General features: G+C 54.2%; 1 protein-coding gene and 1 non-coding gene across 2 annotated transcripts; one reads left to right on the top strand and one right to left on the bottom strand.

Annotated features, from left to right (window-relative positions):
- Positions 1–10114: 10114 nt before the first annotated feature.
- DLX4 (distal-less homeobox 4) lies at positions 10115–15960 on the bottom strand. The gene is made up of 3 exons (XM_030922549.1): positions 15386–15960; positions 11809–12005; positions 10115–11379 (listed from the first exon to the last, which is right to left on the bottom strand). The coding sequence occupies exons 1-3, from the start codon at positions 15873–15875 to the stop codon at positions 11137–11139; spliced, it is 930 nt and encodes a 309-aa protein (XP_030778409.1). The 5' UTR covers positions 15876–15960; the 3' UTR covers positions 10115–11136.
- Positions 15961–18958: 2998 nt separating this feature from the next.
- On the top strand, positions 18959–19060 carry LOC115894999. The gene has a single exon (XR_004055213.1). It is a non-coding gene; the product is annotated as a U6 spliceosomal RNA (small nuclear RNA).
- The last annotated feature ends 1165 nt before the right edge of the window (positions 19061–20225 follow it).

The following is a 20225-nucleotide window of genomic DNA, read 5'->3' as shown; positions in this document are numbered from 1 at the left end:
CTTTAATTGCAGTGTTAATCACCTTAATAAGCTGTTTACCAACTACCCAACAGCCTGAGACTTGGAGACTTCGAAGGCAAAAAGTGCTTGGACATGAGTTTCCGAGGCCCCAGGCGGGAGGAGGATGATGTTGATGGGGTCCCAGTGGGGCTGGGGGCAGAGGGAGCAGGTTGGGGGATTGCAGGAGAAGGCCGGGGCCAGGAAGTCAGGGAAGGGCAGCCTCAAGCTCTTCCAAGGGGCCCAGCAACCTCTCCACAGGAAGCCCTTGAGGCCGCTTCCTCAGGGAAGCCTTCCCCCATCTCCAACATGGGTCCCCAGCCCCTGCCTTTCTCTTTTGTCACTGGGCTGTGCTTGTCACCACTAACTCAGTGACTCTCTGCAGGCTCCATCCTAGCTCTGTGGAGGCAGAGCCTGCATGGCGCCTTCCTTATTGCTTTGTCCCTAGCTCATAGCATGGGCATGAACCACATGGAGTATTTTGGTTCCCCCTGGGGAGGGTTGCTGGGCTGGAAGGCAAGAGACCTGGAACTGCCTTTTTATACCAAGGTCCCTTGGGGCAGAACTGGGGAAGAATCTGAACTGGGGGCATCAGGAATGAAGTCAGGGACTGGGGCATGTTCTCCTGGACACCCCCCACCCCCACCTCATGCCTAGCACAGGCTGGAATAGCAGGATGCTCAGTGAACACAGAATGCATGAATGATGACATGAAATGATCGATCTTGGGACCCCTCTCCTAGTCCCTCTCTCAGCATCAGGGGAGGGGCTGTGAGGGTGAGGGGGACATGATAACTGCCCCTCCCCAGGCTGATGGGGGTTAAATGAGATGACAAGAGGAAAGCCCAGCACCTAATTGCTACTCCTGAGCAACTGCAGGAGTTCACAGTGATCGCACTCTCACTAGGCATTCTCATCTAATCATCAGGAAGCAGGCCCAGAGAGGCCGTGTGACTTGCCCAAGATCACACAGCAGGTGAGTGTTCTTAGTGCTCGGGCCCCTCTCTCTACGCCAGGCTACATCTGGACAGGCACTGCTGAGTGGGCTCTCAAACCCTTGCAGAACCAAGAGAGGCCTCTGGATCACAAGCAGGTGGTCCCAGTGATCTGACGTCCCTGAATGCTTTTCTTCAATTGGCCCATTTGGTTGGGGAATCTAGCAGGCGTTTTGGGGGTGGGACAGAGTATGGACCAGGCCTATTAAGCTCCAGGAGTGTCCTGGGAAGCTCAGAGGCCCAGGAAGCATTAAGGAAGGGCCAGGAGTCTCCTGGCTACCTCTGCCTAAGATGAGGAGTCAAAGAAGGAAGGGCTTAGGGGTCGGGCAGCCAGGATAGGCACTTTGGAAGGAGACAAACCTGGGGATGGGGACAGAAGGTGGGGCCTCCAGGCCTAAATTCCTGGGTTGTCTCCTGGGGCAAATCAGAGCAGGATTGGAAGTGTCTGCTGAGTCAGCAGGGAACAGAGACTCCACACCCTGGAGGATTAGCTGGAGCGGGGGAGGGGTGTCCCCCACCCCAGGCAGTTCACCTTACACCTGGCAGCAGCGCATCCTTCCCTGCACATTGAGGGTGCCTGGCCACGTCATGCAATGTGTGTGGCACTGTCCCACACCCACCCCCCAGGTCAGTCAGGCCTGCCCTGAGCTCAGGAACCACTGATGGTGAGTGGGGGAGGATGATGTGCCTTCAGCGAGGGGAGGGTGGGCAACTGAAGAAGTCAGAAGGCCAGAGGGAGCAGGAGGGGGGCTGGAAAGGAAGGCAAGCAGAAGACAGTTGCTCCCAAGAGCAGAGAGATCCTCCCAAGATCTGGGCAGGGATGGTGCTAACGGAAGACCTACTGTGTGCTAAGCCCTATACCAGGAGCTTCTACAGGCAGTGTCTCATTTCTTCCTCACAGCTACCTGCCAAGGTCAGTGGCATTATTATCCCATTTTGTTGGTGAGATCAATGAGACTGTGTAACCTCAGGTCAGTCACTTGCCCTCTCTGAGCCTGACTTTCCCTCATCAATGTAATGGAGCTAACCATATCTCTCTTGCAGGGCTGCTGAGAAAATTAAATGAGATAACACATATGAGAGGCTTAACACAATGATGGGAGCTCAACAAACTGTACTGTCAGGTTTTTGTTTTGTTTTGTTTTTTGGAGATGGAGTTTCACTCTTGTCACCCAGGCTAGAGTGCAGTGGTGCCATCTTGGCTCACTGCAACCTCCGCCTCTGGGATTCAAGGGATTCTCATGCCTTAGCTTCCTGATTAGCTGGGATTACAGGTGCCCGCCACCATGCCTGGCTAATTTTCGTATTTTTAGTAGAGATGGGGTTTCATCATGTTGGCCAGACTGGTCTTGAACTCCTGACCTCAAGTGATCTGCCCGCCTTGGCCTCCCAAAGTGCTGGGATTACAGGCATGAGCCACCGTGCCCGGCCTGTACTGTCAGTTTTAGATTAAATCAGCCGTGAGCAGGTAGGACACGCCTCAGTGTCCCTCCTCAGTTGGCCCAGGGAGTTCTATGTACCCTCCATGAGTCCAAAGTTGACCCTTTCTTCTCTGTCAGGGGAGGTCACCTACAAAATTCCTCCCTCTACTGGAAAAGTGCTTCTTGATCTCATGGTTCAGATAATAGAAGGATGATCACCCAGGAAACCACCATGTGCCTAGAACCAGCAGAAGGGATGATGACAGGGGTTTATGTATCTCAGTTACTGATCAGTTAAAGATCTGGCCTCCACATCTATATGCTTAAGATTTTGTTTTGTGTTTCCATTTTAAAAGGAATATTTTTCCTTATTTATTGCTATACTAAAGAACAGCTACTGATGTCTTATATTTATCTCATATCTAGCCACTATGCCCAAATTCTCTTAATTCTGGAAAATTTTTTCCCCTGGAGTTTCTTGAGTTTTCTAAATATACAATCAAATATCAGTAAAAAGAGATTGTTTGTTTGTTTTTTCTTTTTTTGAGACAGAGTCTCACTCTATTGCCCAGGCTGGAGTGCAGTGGCACAGTCTCGGCTTGCCATAACCTCTGCCTCCCAGGTTCAAGTGATTCTCCTGCCTCAGCCTCCCAAGTAGCTGGGATGACAGGCACAAGCCACCACACCTGGCTAATGTTTTCATTTTTAGTAGAGACGAGGTTTCACCATGTTGGCCAGACTGGTCTTGAATTCCTGACCTCGAGTGATCTGCCTGCCTCAGCATCCCAAAGTGCTGGGATTACAGACATGAGCCACCGTACCTGGCTGACTTTTGTGTTTCAACTCCTATAGTCCCCACAAAAACTCTAAGAAGCACATGCTCTCATCTTCATTTTCCAGGTAAGAAAGGTGCAGTATAGAGACGTTAAGAAACTTGCCCAAGGTCATCGAATTGAACTTGAATCAGGAATCTGGATCTTCATTGTTTTGTGTTCCTGGGGGTAGAACTATACTATTCTCCATTATATGGTGAACTGGTGGGTCAGAGAAGTCAGGGGGATGGAAAGAGAGACACTTCCAGCACCAAATTGGTCTAGCCAGGGTGAAGGAATAAGCCACCATCTCTCCTAGCATACCTGGTATTTTTCACAGATTACTAGGGGTGCACTCTCCTTGTCTCCATGACCTTTGGAGGCATCATTTGATCATTGGCCCTACTGCATAGGTGAGGAAATAAAGACCCAGAGATGTGAAGTGACTTGCCCAAAGCCCTCTCGATTGAGTGCCTGCATCTCAGAGTGCAAATCCTTGAAGACTTTATAAGGGCTCTATGGAGGAGGAGGTAAATCTTATTTCAAGGGTTGGGGGAATAACAGTTATCGCTTGGATAGGGCTGCCAAGGGGCTGGGAATGGGAGGGATCCAAAGTCAGAGATGAGTCCCAAGACAGAATTCAAGGTTTAGAAAGGCAGGTAGGAGGGTTTGAGGAGCTAAGGCAAAGACCTGGGTCACAAGGGGTGGAAGAAGCCTGCATTGGTGGATCCAGCTGATCCCCCTGGGCTTGGGGAATGTGACAGGAGCTGGGCAGAGGCATGTCAGGAGCCTCCTGCAGTCTGGCTTCCCCCAGGATCTGTTGGAGCAAAGAATTCCCGGCGGCTCCAGGGCTGGGAGGAGGAGTTTGCAGCAGGCCCCAGCTTGCAGAGACAGAGAAAGCAGCTCCTGGGTTCAGCCCGAGAGGAGTGGTCTCGTGGCTCTCTGGCAGGCAAGGCAGGCAGTGGGAAGGGCATGGCTTGGCAAGTGCCATGTGGCCCCATCCCCTCTTAGGCCTCTACCCAACCCCATGTGCTGAGCCTCTCCACCCCAAAGAGAGTGGGAGCATCAGGGTTGAGGAAGGGGTGAGTAGGCAGAGAAAGAAGCCAGGGAGCCCTGGAGTCCCCAGTCCGAGAGGGGAGGCCCATGCAGCTCTCTCTGGCAACCTCCAGCCTGAAGAAGGAGTACAAGTCTGAATGGGTCAGGCTAAGGTGCAAACCAGGACAGAGAAGATAATCATGGCATGGGCTTGTAGGTGGAGGAGATGTCCAGGGAACCTCTTGATGGAAGTGGGATAATCCAGATGTGTGCTCCAACCTCATGATGTGGCCTCTATGTTACATCAGCTAGAGGTGGAGAGGGTGAGAGAGTGGGGGCTACAGGCTTGAGTTAAATCTCATGTGGCGGCAAAACGATCTTCCTTAGGCTTAACCCCGAGCAACTAAACTCTGAAAGGAATGGTTCATACAGAGCTGAGAGGAATCTCTTCCACAGAGAGTGGCACCCTCCCCTGGAAATGAAGTCATCTCTCCATTTTTGGGCCAGAGAGGCCGAAGGCCTGGCACTGTGAGACACTGAATCAGAAAGCTTGATGTTTGGAGGAAGCTTGGGGCCGACTCCTTTCCCCTTCCTAAGCTGGCCAGACATGCCCCCTATGGTGCCAGTGGGGCTGAGTACCTCAGCGTCATCAAACTGGGGGGCTGGGAAGAGCCAGCTATAGGATGCATCCCATCTGCAGCACAGGGGAGCTTAGTCTAATGGTAGAGACAGGGTCTGCCTTACAAAGCCACACTAGAGTGGAAAGTGGTGGTAGACACACATTAGCCCACTCTGGTCCCTGCACCCAGAACTTAGCAAGAGAAATTATCTGTGTTGCAGAGAGGGTGTGTAATTTGCCCAAGGTCACACAGCAATTAGTATTAGGTACAGATCTTTAGTTCGCAGAGCTGTGCCTTCCTCACCACTCTGTGATCCCAAGCCCCTTCCTGCTTCCCTGGATGGGAGTCAATGTCAGGGAAGGGGGACAGAGGGATCAGTGGAGACTTCTGAGGGAAAGGCCACTTAAGGCCCCTTAAATAGCCTCTGGGTTCCTGTGGCAGAGCTGGACTCCAAGATATGTCTGCTGAGCCATGAGTTGTACCAGGAAGGGCTGGGGACAGAAACTCTTCTTGCTAGAGCTTAGGAAAAGAAGTAGGCAAAGCTTCAGGGAACACAAACAATCAAGTCAGAATAAAATTATCAGATTTCTGTGGCTGTTCAGCCTCTCTCCTCAACCACTCACCAGGGAAATATTCCCAGAAAATAGATGCAGAGCTAGGAAAGGGAGAGAGAAAGGGAAGGGGCAGGAGAAGAAAGAGATAGAGAAAAAGAGACTGCCCCCCGTCTACATACATGTGCTTGCACACAAGGAAGCTAGTCTGTATATTTCTGGGCATGCACGTCTGTTTCTGCCTATGGTCAAGTCGCTGGGCATTTCCCTTTTGGTGCTTTGCTGTGCTGTGCTTTTCTCTGTGAGTATATAAGCCACGAGGGCATCTCTCTGTGTATGTCCATGTACAACCATGGGAATGCTTCATGTACACATGTGTCTATGTGTGGCTCTGCCCACTCCCTGCACCCCATTTTGTGTGTCCGCCTGCCTGTGTGCACATATCTTCCGTGGGTTCACATGTGCACATGCGCTGTCTGTGTGCCTGGCTCCCTGGACCTGCTCGTCTCCAAGCATTTCTCTGGGGCCTTTGTATTCTGAGGTTAGGAGTAGAAGGGCCTTTTATTTCCACCCCCACCACCAAATTTTTTTTTTTTTTTTTTTTTTTTTTTTTTTTTTTTTTTTTTTTTGAGACCGAGTCTGGCTCTGTTGCCAGGCTACAGTACAGTGGTGCAATCTTGGCTCACTGTAACCTCTGCCTCCCGGGTTCAAGCGATTGTCCTGCCTTAGCCTCCCGAGTAGCTGGGACTACAGGTTGCCTGTCACCATGCCTGGCTAATTTTTGTATTTTTAGTAGAGACAGGGTTTCATCATGTTGGCCAGGATGGTCTCCAACTCTTGACTTCATGATCTGCCCACCTCGGCCTCCCGAAGTGCTGGGATTACAGGCGTGAGCCACCGCGCCCGCCCAGCCCTATTCCCGCTTTTTAAGCAATCTGCACAGGCCAGGAAATGGGGAAGCGGAAGTATGGTGAAGAGGCCACTTGTCGCTCTCAAAGTATTTTCATCTTGGAAAGAGAGACAGCAGTCACCCAAGGACTCACTGATAGAAATTCTCCCGGCTCCCCAGGTCCAACAGCCATGCTGCTCAGAGAAGGGGCAGGGGCACGAGGTGGGGTGGGGTGAGGTGAGGAGAAACAAGAGCTGAAGGAACTCTTCCTCTTTACCTCACCTTAAAATGAGAGGGGAAGATATGAAAGAGAAATACTTTGGGGTCGGTGACTTTTTCTTTTCAACCATCATTATTAAAACATTACTCACCTCCTGGAATGGGGCTCCCAGGTCAAGGGGAACCCTAGTCTCTTGAAAGCCAGCTCCTTCATGGGCGGGCTTGAAAGGGTCTTTGCAGAGGCCTGAAGCCCATCCCCACACCTCGTTTTAACCCCCTGCTTCCCAGCTTCTACCTCTAGTTCCCTCTCAGCTCCATCATGTCCCCCTCCTGCCTCCTCCTGGCCAAGTGAGGCCTGGGAAGGAAAGGGTTAGCCTAGGGGCAGTGGGGATGGGAAACACCTGTAGGATGCCTCTTGGAAGGAAGAAACCTTGTACATTCAGTTGAGAGGAGCTTTGCCATCACTATAATGGGAGGAATTGAGATCAGACACTAGGCAGAAACTAGACAGACTTCGAGCAGGGGAGGAGAGAAATGAGTGTCCCGTCAGCTCCTTGGCGGAAGCAGGAAATCACTGTCCACCTTCTTAGACTTTTCCTCTCTCTACCCACATCCCTTATAAATTCTGGGGAGGTCCTTGATCTCCAAGGCCCCCGTCTACACAGGCCTCAGCTACCGGGATAACATTCCATCGACTCTCTGGATACAATCCCAGAAGCAAGTCCAGGCATCCAAACTCAAATGAGGTTTGGAGCTGAGTAATCAGCTGCTATGGCTTTGCAGACATTTTGTCGGGGAACAACCATCTATGTCCCCACCCCCACCTCAGATTTTGGGGTGGAGGAGGGGCGGCCTGTCACTGGGTGTCTTCCCCCTCAACCACCACCACATTCTCCCTCTTCCCACCTGCAAGTAATTTGGCCAATGGGAGGGCAGTTAAGATTGCAGTGTGGAATCCTTCAAGATCTGTGTGTATTTGGTGAGGAGGGGGCTACCTCCCTTCCCCTCAGACCCCATGTGCCCTTTCCTCTTCACAGCAGCAAATTACTTGTAATTATCTCACATTGAAAGCCTTCAGGAGCCGCTCCCAAAATTGCTTTAATTGAATTAATTAAATCTCATTTTGCTGGGGGAAAACATGGAGGCATGACTTAAAATAGTATATGGGGAGAGAGAAGTTGAGTGGCCCAGAAAGGAGGGGAAGCCCGAGTCAGCTTTCCCGTAGCTGAGACCCTTGTAGTACCCTGGACATTCTCTGGACACACTTTCCCATCTTCCAGTTTCAGCTGACTTCAGACGCACTGTGCTGCGTCTTCTGCATTTGGGACCTTGCCCGCATCCAGCTCTCAGATGGTGGTGACCAGCGATGTTTTGAGTTCTCCAGTCTCATTCCTCCTCCGCCCTCCTAGGAGGCAGTTCTCCCAGGGGCAGAGGTGAATGGATGGCAGTAGGAATTCCCCCTCGCTGTAACCCCTCCCCTCTCGTCCCCCGATAATAACAGCAGTTGTAAATGCCATTTATTAAGTGCTTACTATGTTCCAGGCACCATGTCAAGCATGTTACAAGCACTATCTCATTTTGTCATCACAATCACTCTGCAAAGCAAGTCCTATTAGTATTCACATCTTAGGTGGGGGTGGGAGATGGGAACAAGCAGGGCTCAGAGAGAGGTTAAGTAACTCACCAAAAGTCACACTGCTAGAAGGTGACAAAGCTGAGACTCTCTGTAGCTTAAAGCCCCTGTTCTTAACCATCCAGTCTTGGTCCCCCTCCCTTACTGACCCAATTTTCCCAGTGGGGCTCCCCCAGGGAAAGGAACCATGGGGTTCTCCTTCTACAACCCTGATGGCCTGAGGGAAGGGAACGGGCACGTCCTCCACCGGGGGCTCCAGGCCCATCACCACCCAGGAGCTCAGGGAAACTGGACCAGCTCCCAAATGGAAAAGAGATTTCCATTTCCCCTGAAAGGATGGATAGAAGGAAGGGGGCGTGGGGGGCGGGCAGGGTGGGAGAGGGACGCTGTCAGCTCAGCTGGCCTCTAACTGAGAGAGTAATTACACTCCTTCTGCTACTTAACTTTACAACCTGGGCTGTTGTTTTAACAATGTGACTTGTGTTGGGCTGTCCAATTAATCTCGCCTTTGGAGGCTTTCCTAGATGGGGCGGTAGATCTTATCTTGGGTCTGTGGAAAGAGGAGTGTGCAACCTGCAGTGGGCGGGAACAGCTGCCCGGAGGGCCTGTGGCCTCAGAGGAGACCAAGAGGAGAGAACTGGGGCTGGGGTGAGAGAGCCGGTGGAGTCTGGGGCTTGGAGCAAGGGAAGGCATTGGAGGAAGTGGAAGATATTTGTCCTCCTGGCACTTCCATTCCTCACCACTCCTGGATCTTGGCTTTGGTCTACCCGTGCCATGTGCCATCCCCAAGAGAATCCTCTGGGTGTGTTTTGTGGAATAGGGGTGGTCACTGACCCAGAACAGGGTGAGGAATAGGGGCTGAGGAGGAACTGACTGTAGGCATCAGGAGCTGGGGGGTTTCATACCCCTCTGCCCAACATATGACTCCAATTTGGGCTTCTCTCTGGCCTGCAGAGGTTGGCTGGAAGTGTCTGAGTGGGCTTTTCAGACTGGGGCAGGCACCCAGTTTGCAGTGTCTGGGAACAGGTCTAGGCAGTAAGAGGGAAGCTCAACTTGGAAGATTTTTGCCTGGATTTGGAGGCCCCTCCCCCAGCCCCTCAGGCCATGCTGGGCTGGATTCCCTGAATTATTCTGCCACCCTTGTCCTCAGCTCCTCTCCCAAGGTGCTCCTTATCCTGCTGATCCTGGTGGGAGTGGGGGTGGTACTACGTAGTCCAGTGGGGTGTGGTGGCCAGGAGTCTGTCAGGTCCTGCTGCTCCCCAGGCTGCCCGCCCTTCTCGCCCAGCACTGAGCCCCCTGGCCCAGCCTGAATTGGAGGCCCTTGACAATACCCATGCCTCCATCTGTGTTTTCCTTTGCCTGGAACTCACCACACCAGCGTCTAGTCATTCGTTTGCCTCAGTCACCATGGTATCCCTAGGATCTAGCAGAGCACAGGGTCTCCAAATGTTTGTTGGATGGAAGAGAATTCCAGTCCCTTTTGGTGTTTTCCTTCTCAGACCTGCCCCTCCTCCTTCCCCAAGGTGTGCTGAGGCCATCCTGCCCCCAAGCAGCACGCTTCTCCAGGTAGGACTGGACCGGATCCGTGGGTGTGCCCTCTCTCAAGGTGAACAGGGCCTCTTCCTGGGCTAAAGGTGGGGCCTAGGGACTGTAAGGTGCCTGGCTCCCTCTAGAACTGGGCCAGGAGAGCATCTGCTGGGGAGGAGCACTCAGACCCTGCATGAGCGTCTCCTGGGTTCACACGGGAGCATATGAAATTGTGGACGTTGTTAGAACATTCCAAAGCCAGAATCACAAAGCTAGTTAGTGGCCAAGACAAATCTAGAATGCAGTGCCTCTGATGCCTGTAATTCCATGGTAGAAGAGTCAGATGGACCAGAAGAGATGCGTGACCAGGCCCTACCCATAAGTCAGGAAACAAACACATCTCACAGCCAGAATGCAAAGTTTTGTACAAACTTTAATCTCTGGAAGCTGATGGTGTGAAGCTCAAGCTCCAATTCGTTCTAAATCTGCACAGTTCCTTTGAACAGAGACAGCTGCAAGGAGCTGAATCAATGGGCCTACCCACCTATTTGGGGGTGTCCATACCCGCACTAATCCAGAGAGCCAGTTTGTCCCCATTTCCCCCCAAGTGTTACCAGGTTTCCAAAAGTGTGTGCCCGTGGGTTCATTAGGGACTAGGGATGGGGAACAGGAGGGAGCTGCTCGATAAATACCCATTGAATTATATGTATAATTGGATCCATCATCTATTCAAAAAGGGGAGACGGGGGTGGGGGGTGGGAAAGAGGGTTTTTTTTCTTTTTTTTTTTTTTTTTTTGGAGGAGAGCATAAATTACCCATAGGTCCACAAATTCCACATTTCTCTGCATCTCTTCTACCTTCCTGGATGGTAAGTAGGTAAATCAGTTATAGGGGTAACGGGCTGACCTCCAGGGAAAAATCGCTGGGTGGGTGGCAGCTAATGGTGGTCCACTTCCGCTTTTGCTCACAAATGGGTTAGGCAAGGCCCAAGGCACACAAAGGAAAAAAAAAATACTCAATGTTTCTTGCTGGTTTTGCACCCAGGCTGTAGTGGGGATTCAGTCCTTTTCAAGAAGGCAGGGGGAGGGGAAAGAGAGAGAGGGAAGAAGGAGTGGGGGAGTGGCAAGACCAAGGGTCCTGGGGACAGTCTCAACTCCAGCCAATGGCTCTTTCTCTCCAGAGCCTTTGTCCAGCTGGAGGGAAGGTGTCCAGTCCATGGTAGTGGTGGGGACAATGATTATGGCTGAGGTCCTTGATTTAGATGTTTGGGTTAGGGGCACAGCCTCTGCCCCATTCCTTTTTCTCCTCTAACTGCTTGTCCTCCAGAGAAAACCCATCTGGAGCTGGTTTCCTCCCAGCCCAGAAGGGGTGCAGGTGGACTGCCTGGGTCCTGGACTTTGCAGGAGGGCTGGGGGCCTGACCCACCCTTCCCCAGATTCACATCATCTGAGGCGAAGCCAGGACATCTGAGGAGTGATGCTGATACCAGGCTCCAAAGCTGTTGCCATAGCCACCGGTGGGCACAGTCCCTGCCTTGGGTAGATCCCAGAGGGAGGGGAGGGGTGGGGAGCAGGGAGACACAGAGAAGGTCCTCCCAGGGAAGTCCCCTTCCTGCCCCCCAGAGTTCTGCTTCAGGAGCTTCTTATACTTGGAGCGTTTGTTCTGAAACCAGATCTTTACCTTTGGGGAGAAAAGGGGAAAGAATGAAAGATCAGGAGGAAGGTATGTGTGAAAAGTTTCGAGAAAGGGAAAGGGATCCAGGTGTAGGTGCAGTCCTGGGAGACCAGCGGAGGCTGGAACATTTGCTCCAGTCCTCCACAGCCCCAGAAGTCTCCTGAGTTCCTGCCTCTGAGCTAGTATCCATGTCTCCCTGTCTGCCCTACCCTCCTCTTCCTAACCCCCTCCACCCCACCCGCACCTACATGCACACCTTTCAACATATTCCCCCCAAGGCTTACTAACAGCTAGCTATGAACATTCCCTGGAGAACTGTGACAACAGGGCCACAGCACCAAGCCATCAGTCATTCACAGCTAGGGCTGGGGGATGAGTTCCCAGAGAACACGTGTGGGGAAGGTGAAAGCTGGGGAAGGATGACACTGGCCCCACCTGGGTCTGGGTGAGGCCAAGCTGCGCTGCCAGCTGGGCCCTCTCGGGCAGCGCCAGGTACTGTGTGTGCTGGAAACGCTGGTTTAGGTGCTGCAGCTGCAGGCTGGAGTAGATGGTCCTCGGTTTGCGGAGCTTTTTGGCTGGAGCCTGAGGGCGCCGCTCGGAGGGTTCCGGGGACTGCCGCGGCTTTTCCGAGTCTGGTGGGCAGCACAACACGGTGTAGCGGGCGAGGAGGGAGCGAGGGGATAGGATGGGCGAGGAGGGAGCGAGGGGATAGGATAGGCTTATTTGCATCTCGTCTGCATGCCGTCGGCGGCAATTATCAAAAAGCGCAGCCACCAGGATCGCCCCCTTGGCCCCTGCCCTCTACCTTCCGCGTGGAGCGATTCAACCCCCACGTTCACCGCGCCAGGTGATACAAGGGGCAGTTCTGCTCCCAGGGAGTTCCCACTCGTATAGGTTCTGTGACCCCAGGAAGAAAGCGCCGAGGGCAACAGCCAGGGTACCGCGGCGCCTGCGGTGGGAGGTCGGAGTTCAGCCCCGGGCGGTGGCGCCAGCTTGGGGTAGGGCCGGGCAGAAAGGCTAGGTCCTGGGCTGAGCCGAGGCCTAGAGATGACAGAGGAAGGACACAGCAGGCGGAGGGAACTCAAGAGCAATGCTCAGAGGCTTGAGATGGTGTCCGCGTGGCAGCCTCCGGCTGCGGCCAGCGGGGTGGGTGAGAGGCCCGGCTGAGAGGACCTTGAATCCCAGCCTCGCAGCGCGGATAGGGACCCCAGGTTTGCCCTGGCCTCGCCTACTGTAACGGGCTGCCCCTCTGCTCAGGCGCACCCCGCAGGAAAAGTGACCATCACTGCCCCGCCACACCGTGGCCAGCTGGGTTTCCAGGGACCCCCAGAAGCCGGGTCTGCGTGGGGGAGCCCCTTCCTTCGTTGGGCGGCGCACACAGAGCGGTTCCGGCGGCAGGGAAGGTGACCCGGGTTCGGAGAGCGCGCAGCGCAGCCCGGCAGGGCCACTCCTGGATCGCGCTGCGGTGCCGCCGCGGGGTATCTGGTCAGCTCTGGCCCGCCTAGCTCTCCAGGAATCTCGGCCGTGGGACAGCCCAGCCCTAGAATGCTGAGGGGCAGGGGAGGGCTGGGCCGAGGGGTTTCAGTTCTTCGAGCCGGCCACCCTAACCTGCGCGGCTCTACGGGGACGCTGGAGAGGTCCCAGGCGATGGGAGGAGTAGGGCGGATGAAGCAGCCGCAATGCCCGGGGGCTTAGGGCAGCGTTCGCCGCATTCCCTGCAGGTCTGTCCAGCCGACCTGAGCCGAGAGAGAGCGGCTTGTGTCCGCCTGCGTCCTCCCACCTTCTTCCCCTAGTCGGGCTCACCCTCCACACGTCAGTGTACCCGCCCTCAGCCAGCCGCGGTCACCAGCTGCCGTCACCTCCCCCGCATCCCTCACCCGTGGCCTCGGGCGCTGCGGGCTTCTGAGATCCTCCCTCCTCGACCCTGCCTCAACCAATTCCCAGAAAAACCGTTGGGTTTCCGCTCCCGCCCGCGCCTGTCCTGCCTCCCCTGCCTCGACCCCACTGCTGGCAGCTCTGGGCTGGCAGCCCAGAGCCCACCCGCGCCTCTCTGGCTGCGTGGACTGTGCAATTCGAGCGGCGACGCAGAGAGTCTCTGAGGCCAACCCGGTTGCTGAATTCGCACAGCCCTCCGCGCCCCAACTCTCCCAGCAGACCCCCTCCAAGTTCCTTCCCTGACAGCTGTCTTTCCCTACCCCAGTTCCAGCAAGTCACGACTGGATCTGCCCAGGTCGCGATCATGGAGCCCCAAGGCCTCTCTCCAGGCCCGCTGCTCCCGACGACTCAACGGGGTGGTGGCGCCGCTCATTTGGAGCCAAACCTCTTCCCAAGGCAGGAGTGGACATAGAGTGGAAGTAAAAGGAGGACCCCAAGCTCTCGATCACACGCCCTCCACTCCAGAGCGCCCAAACCCACCAGTTCCAGTAGAGAAATGCTAGAAATGTACTCTAAGAAAATCTGGGTGTGTGTGGTTTTTCGTTGGATGGGGGAAAGTCCTTAAAGAAAATGAACTTTCCACTCTATTGTCCTTAGATCAAACAAAGGGAAGGCAAGGGATGTGTCAGACAAGACTGACAACACCAACCCTACTGCCAGCAATTCTCCTGAGGACAAGGTCATGGTATTCCCACCCTAGTCCCCGAATGCATAACACAAACACATCTTATTAGCATACACTAAAGGACAGTCAAAGGGATTCATTTGTAAAAACTAGAACTACTCCTCCCTGCAACTGCCCCTACTCCAACCACAACCCGCAGCCCAGGAGAGACAGCCACAGTTCTGTCACTGAAGGCAGTTAACTTTTGGAGGGTTGGAGGAAGATCCCTAAAATCGATGCTCCTGGCCGCATGCTTTGCCCATCTATACATCAAAAAAGTTGAGCTTCCAAATCCTAGGGTCACTTCTGGCTCTGATGGTTTGTGAGCATGTCAGAGCCACAGGAGAAGGGAGGAAGATGTCTTGGTCCTGAGCTGACTCCAGTGAAGTCACCTAGTGGATGTGCCTCCTTGGAAGAGACTGCCAAAGACAATTGCAAGGGGAGAGGGTGGGCAATTAGATGGAGGCAGAGAGTCCAGGGACCTGGAGGCTAAGCTGGAGCCAGTACAGATGGGATTGTGGGCAATGCCATACCCACATTGTATGTCAGCTCAGCTGCAAGACCCAGGATCCCAAAGATGGGCCAGGTTCTCCACTTCATTGAGGCCTTCCGGTGAGCACTTTCTCAGGAGCTCAGAGTTGCTCCACGCAACGGGAACTGTGGCCTAATCTACCCCAAAGCCAAAGAGTGGAGATGACAGCAATGGCCTGCTCCTTTGGCTGGAAGGCTGAGGAAGTCAGGGAGAGATGAGGGACTTTCTGACCAGCTTTTGGCTACCTTCTCAGAACAATGGATGGAGGGGTCCTAGTTCCAGATTCTGCCAGGCCAGCTTCCAGTCAAGGTCAGGCCTGGTCTGAGGAGAGTAGGTAAGGCCAGGGAAGGGAGAGGACAGAGCCCAGAATAAGCCTCGATGTCTACAGTCCTCTCACCAGGACTTGATTTGTTTTTCAGGGTTTGGCTTGATCACTGCTTTCTGAGACTAACCCAGAGAGGGGCGACATGGGGCAGGAAGGGAGTGCAGGACGGGTTGCGGCAGGGGGGCGGGGGGGATTTCTGACCAAAGGACTAGGCCACCATCCCCACATCTGGAGTGCTTCAGTTTTCCGCTACTAGTAGGTATGCACAGCCCCGCTGCTCCAGGTTGGGGGTGGGAGGGAGCCCTTTCGCCCATCTTTACACGACTGCAAATCGAAACCAGGTCGGTTTTGAAAGGAGACCTAGATCAACTCTCCCCTGCCCCTCCCCCTGTGTCTCCCGCCCCATCCTTTCGCCCTCCCCCCCCACCCCCACTTCCCAGGGAATCCAAGGAAGGTTTGAATCCCGCTAGCTGCGTCCAACCAGGCGAGGGAGAAGTTTAGGGGCACACAAGAGCCAAACCCCAGAGGTGGGAAGAGCCGCCACGGCCGAACTTACCTGCCTCGCGTTCCTGAGGGTGCTCTGCGGGGCCGCAGAGGGGCTGAGAGAGCGCCGCGAGTTGTTGGCAGGGCAGGTAGGAGTCTCCGGGGTTCGCTGGCTCGGTGTAGGGGTAGGACAGGAGGTGGCCATACGGCCTGGAGTAGGACAAATTGGAGGAGGCTGCGGTTGTAGGGGACAGGCCAAGGGGGTAGGCAGCCGCTACCGACGGGACGGGGGCGAGATCTGGGAAGACAGCTTTGGAGGCCTCCCGGCCGGGGAGGGGGCAGGGCAAAGAGGTCATTGTGGCCAGGGCCCCGGCAGAAGGGCCATGGCCCGGCACGTAGTCCGCTCCCTCTGCCAACTCTCTTTTCCAAGCCTCCGGCGTTGGGCCGGACGGGCCCCCCAGCCGGCAGCCCCCACACTTAAGATCCCGGAGAAAGTGTCTCTCTGAGCCTCTTTCAGCGGAGAACGCGCGCCTGGGAAAGGGGTTCCGGGGGGTGCCCCCCATGGCTTCCCCTCCCCCCTAAACCCATGGGGGCCCCCTCCTCTCCTTCGGGTTCGGTTCCCGGGACCCGACGGGGGCCCCGCCCTCTTAGATGTCCCGGATTGGCTACCGCCCGCGGTGACCTCACGGAGACTTGGAGCCGGGCCCCGCCTCCCGGGACAGCCCGCGGTAGAGAAGTGTGAAATGGGAGGGGGGTGGTGCGCACTCTCCAGGCCGGTCTAGCTAGAGGTCTTCTCCGAGAGGTGCTGGGGTTGCAGGGCGATTGGTGCAGTCCAGGAACCTCGGTTATAATAGCAGAAATGCCAGAGAGGTGGCAAGCCTGGATGCCCAAAGGACAGGGAGCTGGACAGTGGGCAGAGGCCCTGGGGCTGCGGAGACTCAGGGAATCTGCATTCGCAGTCTCGCGATTTCGGGGTCTGCACGTCAATTCTGGTCCAGCCGCAGTGGACCTGCAGGGGAGTCAAGTGCAGACCGCCAGCGCCAGCCGCTTAGTCAGCGCGTCGGAATGCGCCGCTGCTGAGCGCCGGCAGTTTGTTGGTAAATAGACTCCGGGGCTGGGAGGGTGCCGCCCGGCGCCCAGCCTGCCCCGTACGCGTGTGGCGCGCACGCCCCCGCGGGGCGCCCTGGGCCTGGCACGCCGAGACCGCCGCTGCTGCACCCCACCGCCCCCCGAGCTGGCTTCCGCTTCCGGCAGGGGCCCGGGTTTGGCTGCGACACCGCAGCTCCTCGCAGGCCCCCGAAGCTGAAGAAGGGATCCGCCCTCTGGGCTTTAGCCTGTGTGGTGCCCCGCCTTTGCTGGCGCCGCAGGAGGCTGAAGTGTTGCTTGAACCCGGACGAAATCTGGGAGTGGGAGATGAGTCCAGTTGGATGGCTCCTGGGCGGGTACAGGAAATTCTGCAGGCCAGTCTCCCTGGTGCATTTTCCAGGCTGTGTTCAGGACTTGCTTCTAAACGTTAGTATCCATGGCCTTGATGGACACGTGTCCACATATACAATCATTTATTGACACGTATACACAGCTACACAGGCACTCCATTCAAATACAACATATATACTCACATATACCAACATAGAGGTGCCTACACTGATGTTCACACTAGCATTTGTCTATAAAAAGAGAGGTTCATTTATAGATCTGCAAACAGTTTAGGCTATGATGTGCATACATCTACATACCTAAAGATGAATGAGCACTACCTCTGAATAAAAACACTATCTACTACTTGTCTCTTACATAGATTCACGAGTATACAAGTCAAATCACTGGTGTGCATACTCGAAAATACAGAAGATCCAAGCACATAACATTTATACTTGTGTTCCTACCCTATGAGAGATACCTGTCCACACACATGTAAGATGCCTTATGTTGTTAGGGGAGAGACCGTTCTATCCCTAAACCGCCAGTCTTCACAATTCCCCAGCATACCCAAACACCTGTTCCCACTTTATGCAACTTGGCAGGCATATTCATGTTTGTACACGCACACATGCTCTCGTTGTTAGGGTTCAGAGTGAAGGTAGCAGTCGTAGAATTGGGAGATGGAAGAGGATGGTGTTAAGAAAAAGAGATCAGGCAAGGTGGCTCAAGCTGGTAATCCCAGCATTTGGGGAGGCCGAGGCAGGCAGATCGGTTGAACTCAGAAGTTCGAGACCAGCCTGGGCAACACAGTGAGACTTATCTCTACGAAAAGTACAAAAGTAAGCTGGTCATGGTGGTGTATGCCTGTAGTCCCAGCTACTCAGAAGACTGAGGCAGAAGGATCACTTGAGCCCTGGAGGTCAACTCAACATGAGTCGAGATTGTGCCACTCCACTCCAGCCTGACTGACAAGTGAGACTCTATGTCGAAAAAGAAGAAGGAGGAGGAGGAGGAGGTGGCAGCCTGGAAGAATAGGAGAAAACACTGGTTGGGGAATGGCTGAGCCCAGGCCTCCTTAAAGAGGCAAAATCAATCAAATGGGTGTGCAGGGGTGGTTGGAGCTCACTGTCAGGTGTCCTGCAAGGAGGAAGAGCAAGTCTATTTCAAACTAGACTCCCCAATGGAATAGACAGAGGTAAGTTTTTCCAAGGAGAGACTCCTCTAGCACCTGGCTTGGAGCTCTTCATCTTGAAGCCTTGGAGCAGGGAAGAAGAGGCTCTTGAAGGGACGCTTCCTCCTCTGGGCAGCTGGAGAACCCACTCCCCTCTCATCCAATAGGGTATGGAGGGTTTGCTCAGTAGAGAAATGTTTATTCTATGTGGGACTATCTTTCTTCCTTTATTCCTCAATTCTAGCCATGCCACCATCTCCTTAGAGCTGGAGCTGTGAACCTGTGAGGATACATATCCTTCTAAACCTTCCATTCTACCATCACCATTTTCCTCTACAGGGATGGAGGCAGCCTTACAGCAGTGCTAAGGAGAGGTTTCAGGGATGGCATCAAAGGTGTGCATCAAAGGAAGAGAATGTTTTTTGGGTGGGGTTGGCTGTAAGGGAGGGTTTCCCAAAGGAAGTGCTTTTGAGCTGGAATTGACAGGATGAGAGGAAAGACATTTCCTCTTAGAACCGTATGCACAGAATTCTTTCTTGTAAGACCTAGGAAAGAAGGGCAGGCATGGGTTTTCTGGCAGGGCTCTGCCACAGTTGGCTTTGGGCATCCTCCAAAACCAGGAGGTCCCCAGTGCATACCTGTCTTAAGTTCTAAGCTCTCAGTGCATCTCTGAACTCAGAGGATCTTCACCCCTATGCAGCCGCAGGACATACTCTGCAGCCCTTTAGAATTTATCAAGCACGCATAACATCCAAGTCCTGTACATCTACACACACACACGCTCAAACCCCAGGTACTATTATCCCCATTTTACAAATGAGGAAACATCTCCTTCCATCATCACCTGTTTCTCCAAGCCTCCCTTCTCCCATATTCCAGAGGGTGTGGGGCTGGGGCACCTGCTTGAGATAACCTGGAGTCTCCTCAGAAGCAGGCTTCCCAGGGAGGGATCCTCTCCAATAGGACTCTCATCTCACCAACCTCAGGAAAAGTGAACATGGTGAGGATGTGGGCTGGGAAGCGCAGTAATCTCGTATTGGATCAGATGGGAGAGAGGATACTTGCTTAGGAAAAAAGTTGGACCAGTACAAAGACGATTAGCATGGCCTTTGCACCATGATGACACGCAAATTTATAAAGCAATTCCATATTTTACCAAAAATTTTTAAAGAGGGAGGGCTGGCTTGAGACGCTTGAGGCTTGGGTTCTGGTCCAGTTCAGCCATGAAGTTGCTGGTTGGGATATTTTGCATCAGTCATTTGCCTTCTCTGAGACTGGTTTACCCGGAAGGGATATAAGAACTGAGCTGGACTAAGAACTCCAAGCCTTTGTCATTTGCTTTATGACAAATTGCAAAAACTAAAATCCAAAACCATAAGAAGAGCAAGAAGAAGAAGGGGGGCGAAGGAGGGATGGAAAGAAGGAAGAAAAAAAGAGAACTCTCTCCTGTCACTACCAATACCTCAGGCCCCTGGGTCGTCACAAAAGCCAGAAGTGGCTCTCCCAAGTCTCCCTCACAGACCTTCTCGCTTAGCGCAAGCGGCCCGCTCGGAAAACTCCAGCACCCTGGCGATGCCGTGGGGGGCAGACCTCGGCGTCTAGAGTTGGGGTGAGGGCATACGGCGCCGCGGAGATCTAGGGATTGGGCCGAGGAGCGGGGATTGGACCTGATTCGCTAGGTGGACGGTAGTTTGCTTACTCTCCTCGGGTCGCCGGGCAAAGGCCATCGCAACCGCTCCGGTAATAATTCCTTGCGCAGCGTAAGCACCCACGGCGGTGGGATGCACTCCTTGTTTGATCACCCCGAGTTCCGACTTTCCTGGTAGCGGGAATTCCCTCAGAACCAGCCCCTTCCCTGGCGGTCTATCACGGGCACCCCTAACACTTGGTGAGCACGCAGAGCTCTCGGCACAGTCGCTGGGCTCGATACGGTGCCTACCGCACGCCCTAGGAGCAGTGGTCTATGTCTGGCCCTGTAGCCGGACGCCGAGGTCTGTAATCCCGAGCCAGCACTCAGAGCCGCACCTGCGCGGCCCTGCCCAGGGAAACAGGGATTCGACCGTGACCAAGTCCTCCGCACTCCGCGGCCCTTCCAGGATTATCCGTGCCCTTTCTCCTCCATCCCACCCACCGGCCCCAAAACGAACTTTTAGTATAGTGTTGTCGTTCGCAGTGGATTTTAAGTTTTATTTGGAAGGACCTTTCTTTCTTAGTAACTCAGGTTGGAGAAACTGAATAATTCGGTTTGGCGGCAGGAGGAAAGGAATCAGATCTTCACCCCAGCCTCCCTGAGCTCGGCCCGCGCGCTGTGGATAGAGTC

Source organism: Rhinopithecus roxellana, chromosome 19, assembly GCF_007565055.1.
Source record: "Rhinopithecus roxellana isolate Shanxi Qingling chromosome 19, ASM756505v1, whole genome shotgun sequence".
NCBI lineage: Eukaryota > Metazoa > Chordata > Mammalia > Primates > Cercopithecidae > Rhinopithecus > Rhinopithecus roxellana.
The sequence above is the reverse complement of the archived record's forward strand: the minus strand, read 5'-3'. Positions and strand labels throughout refer to the sequence as shown.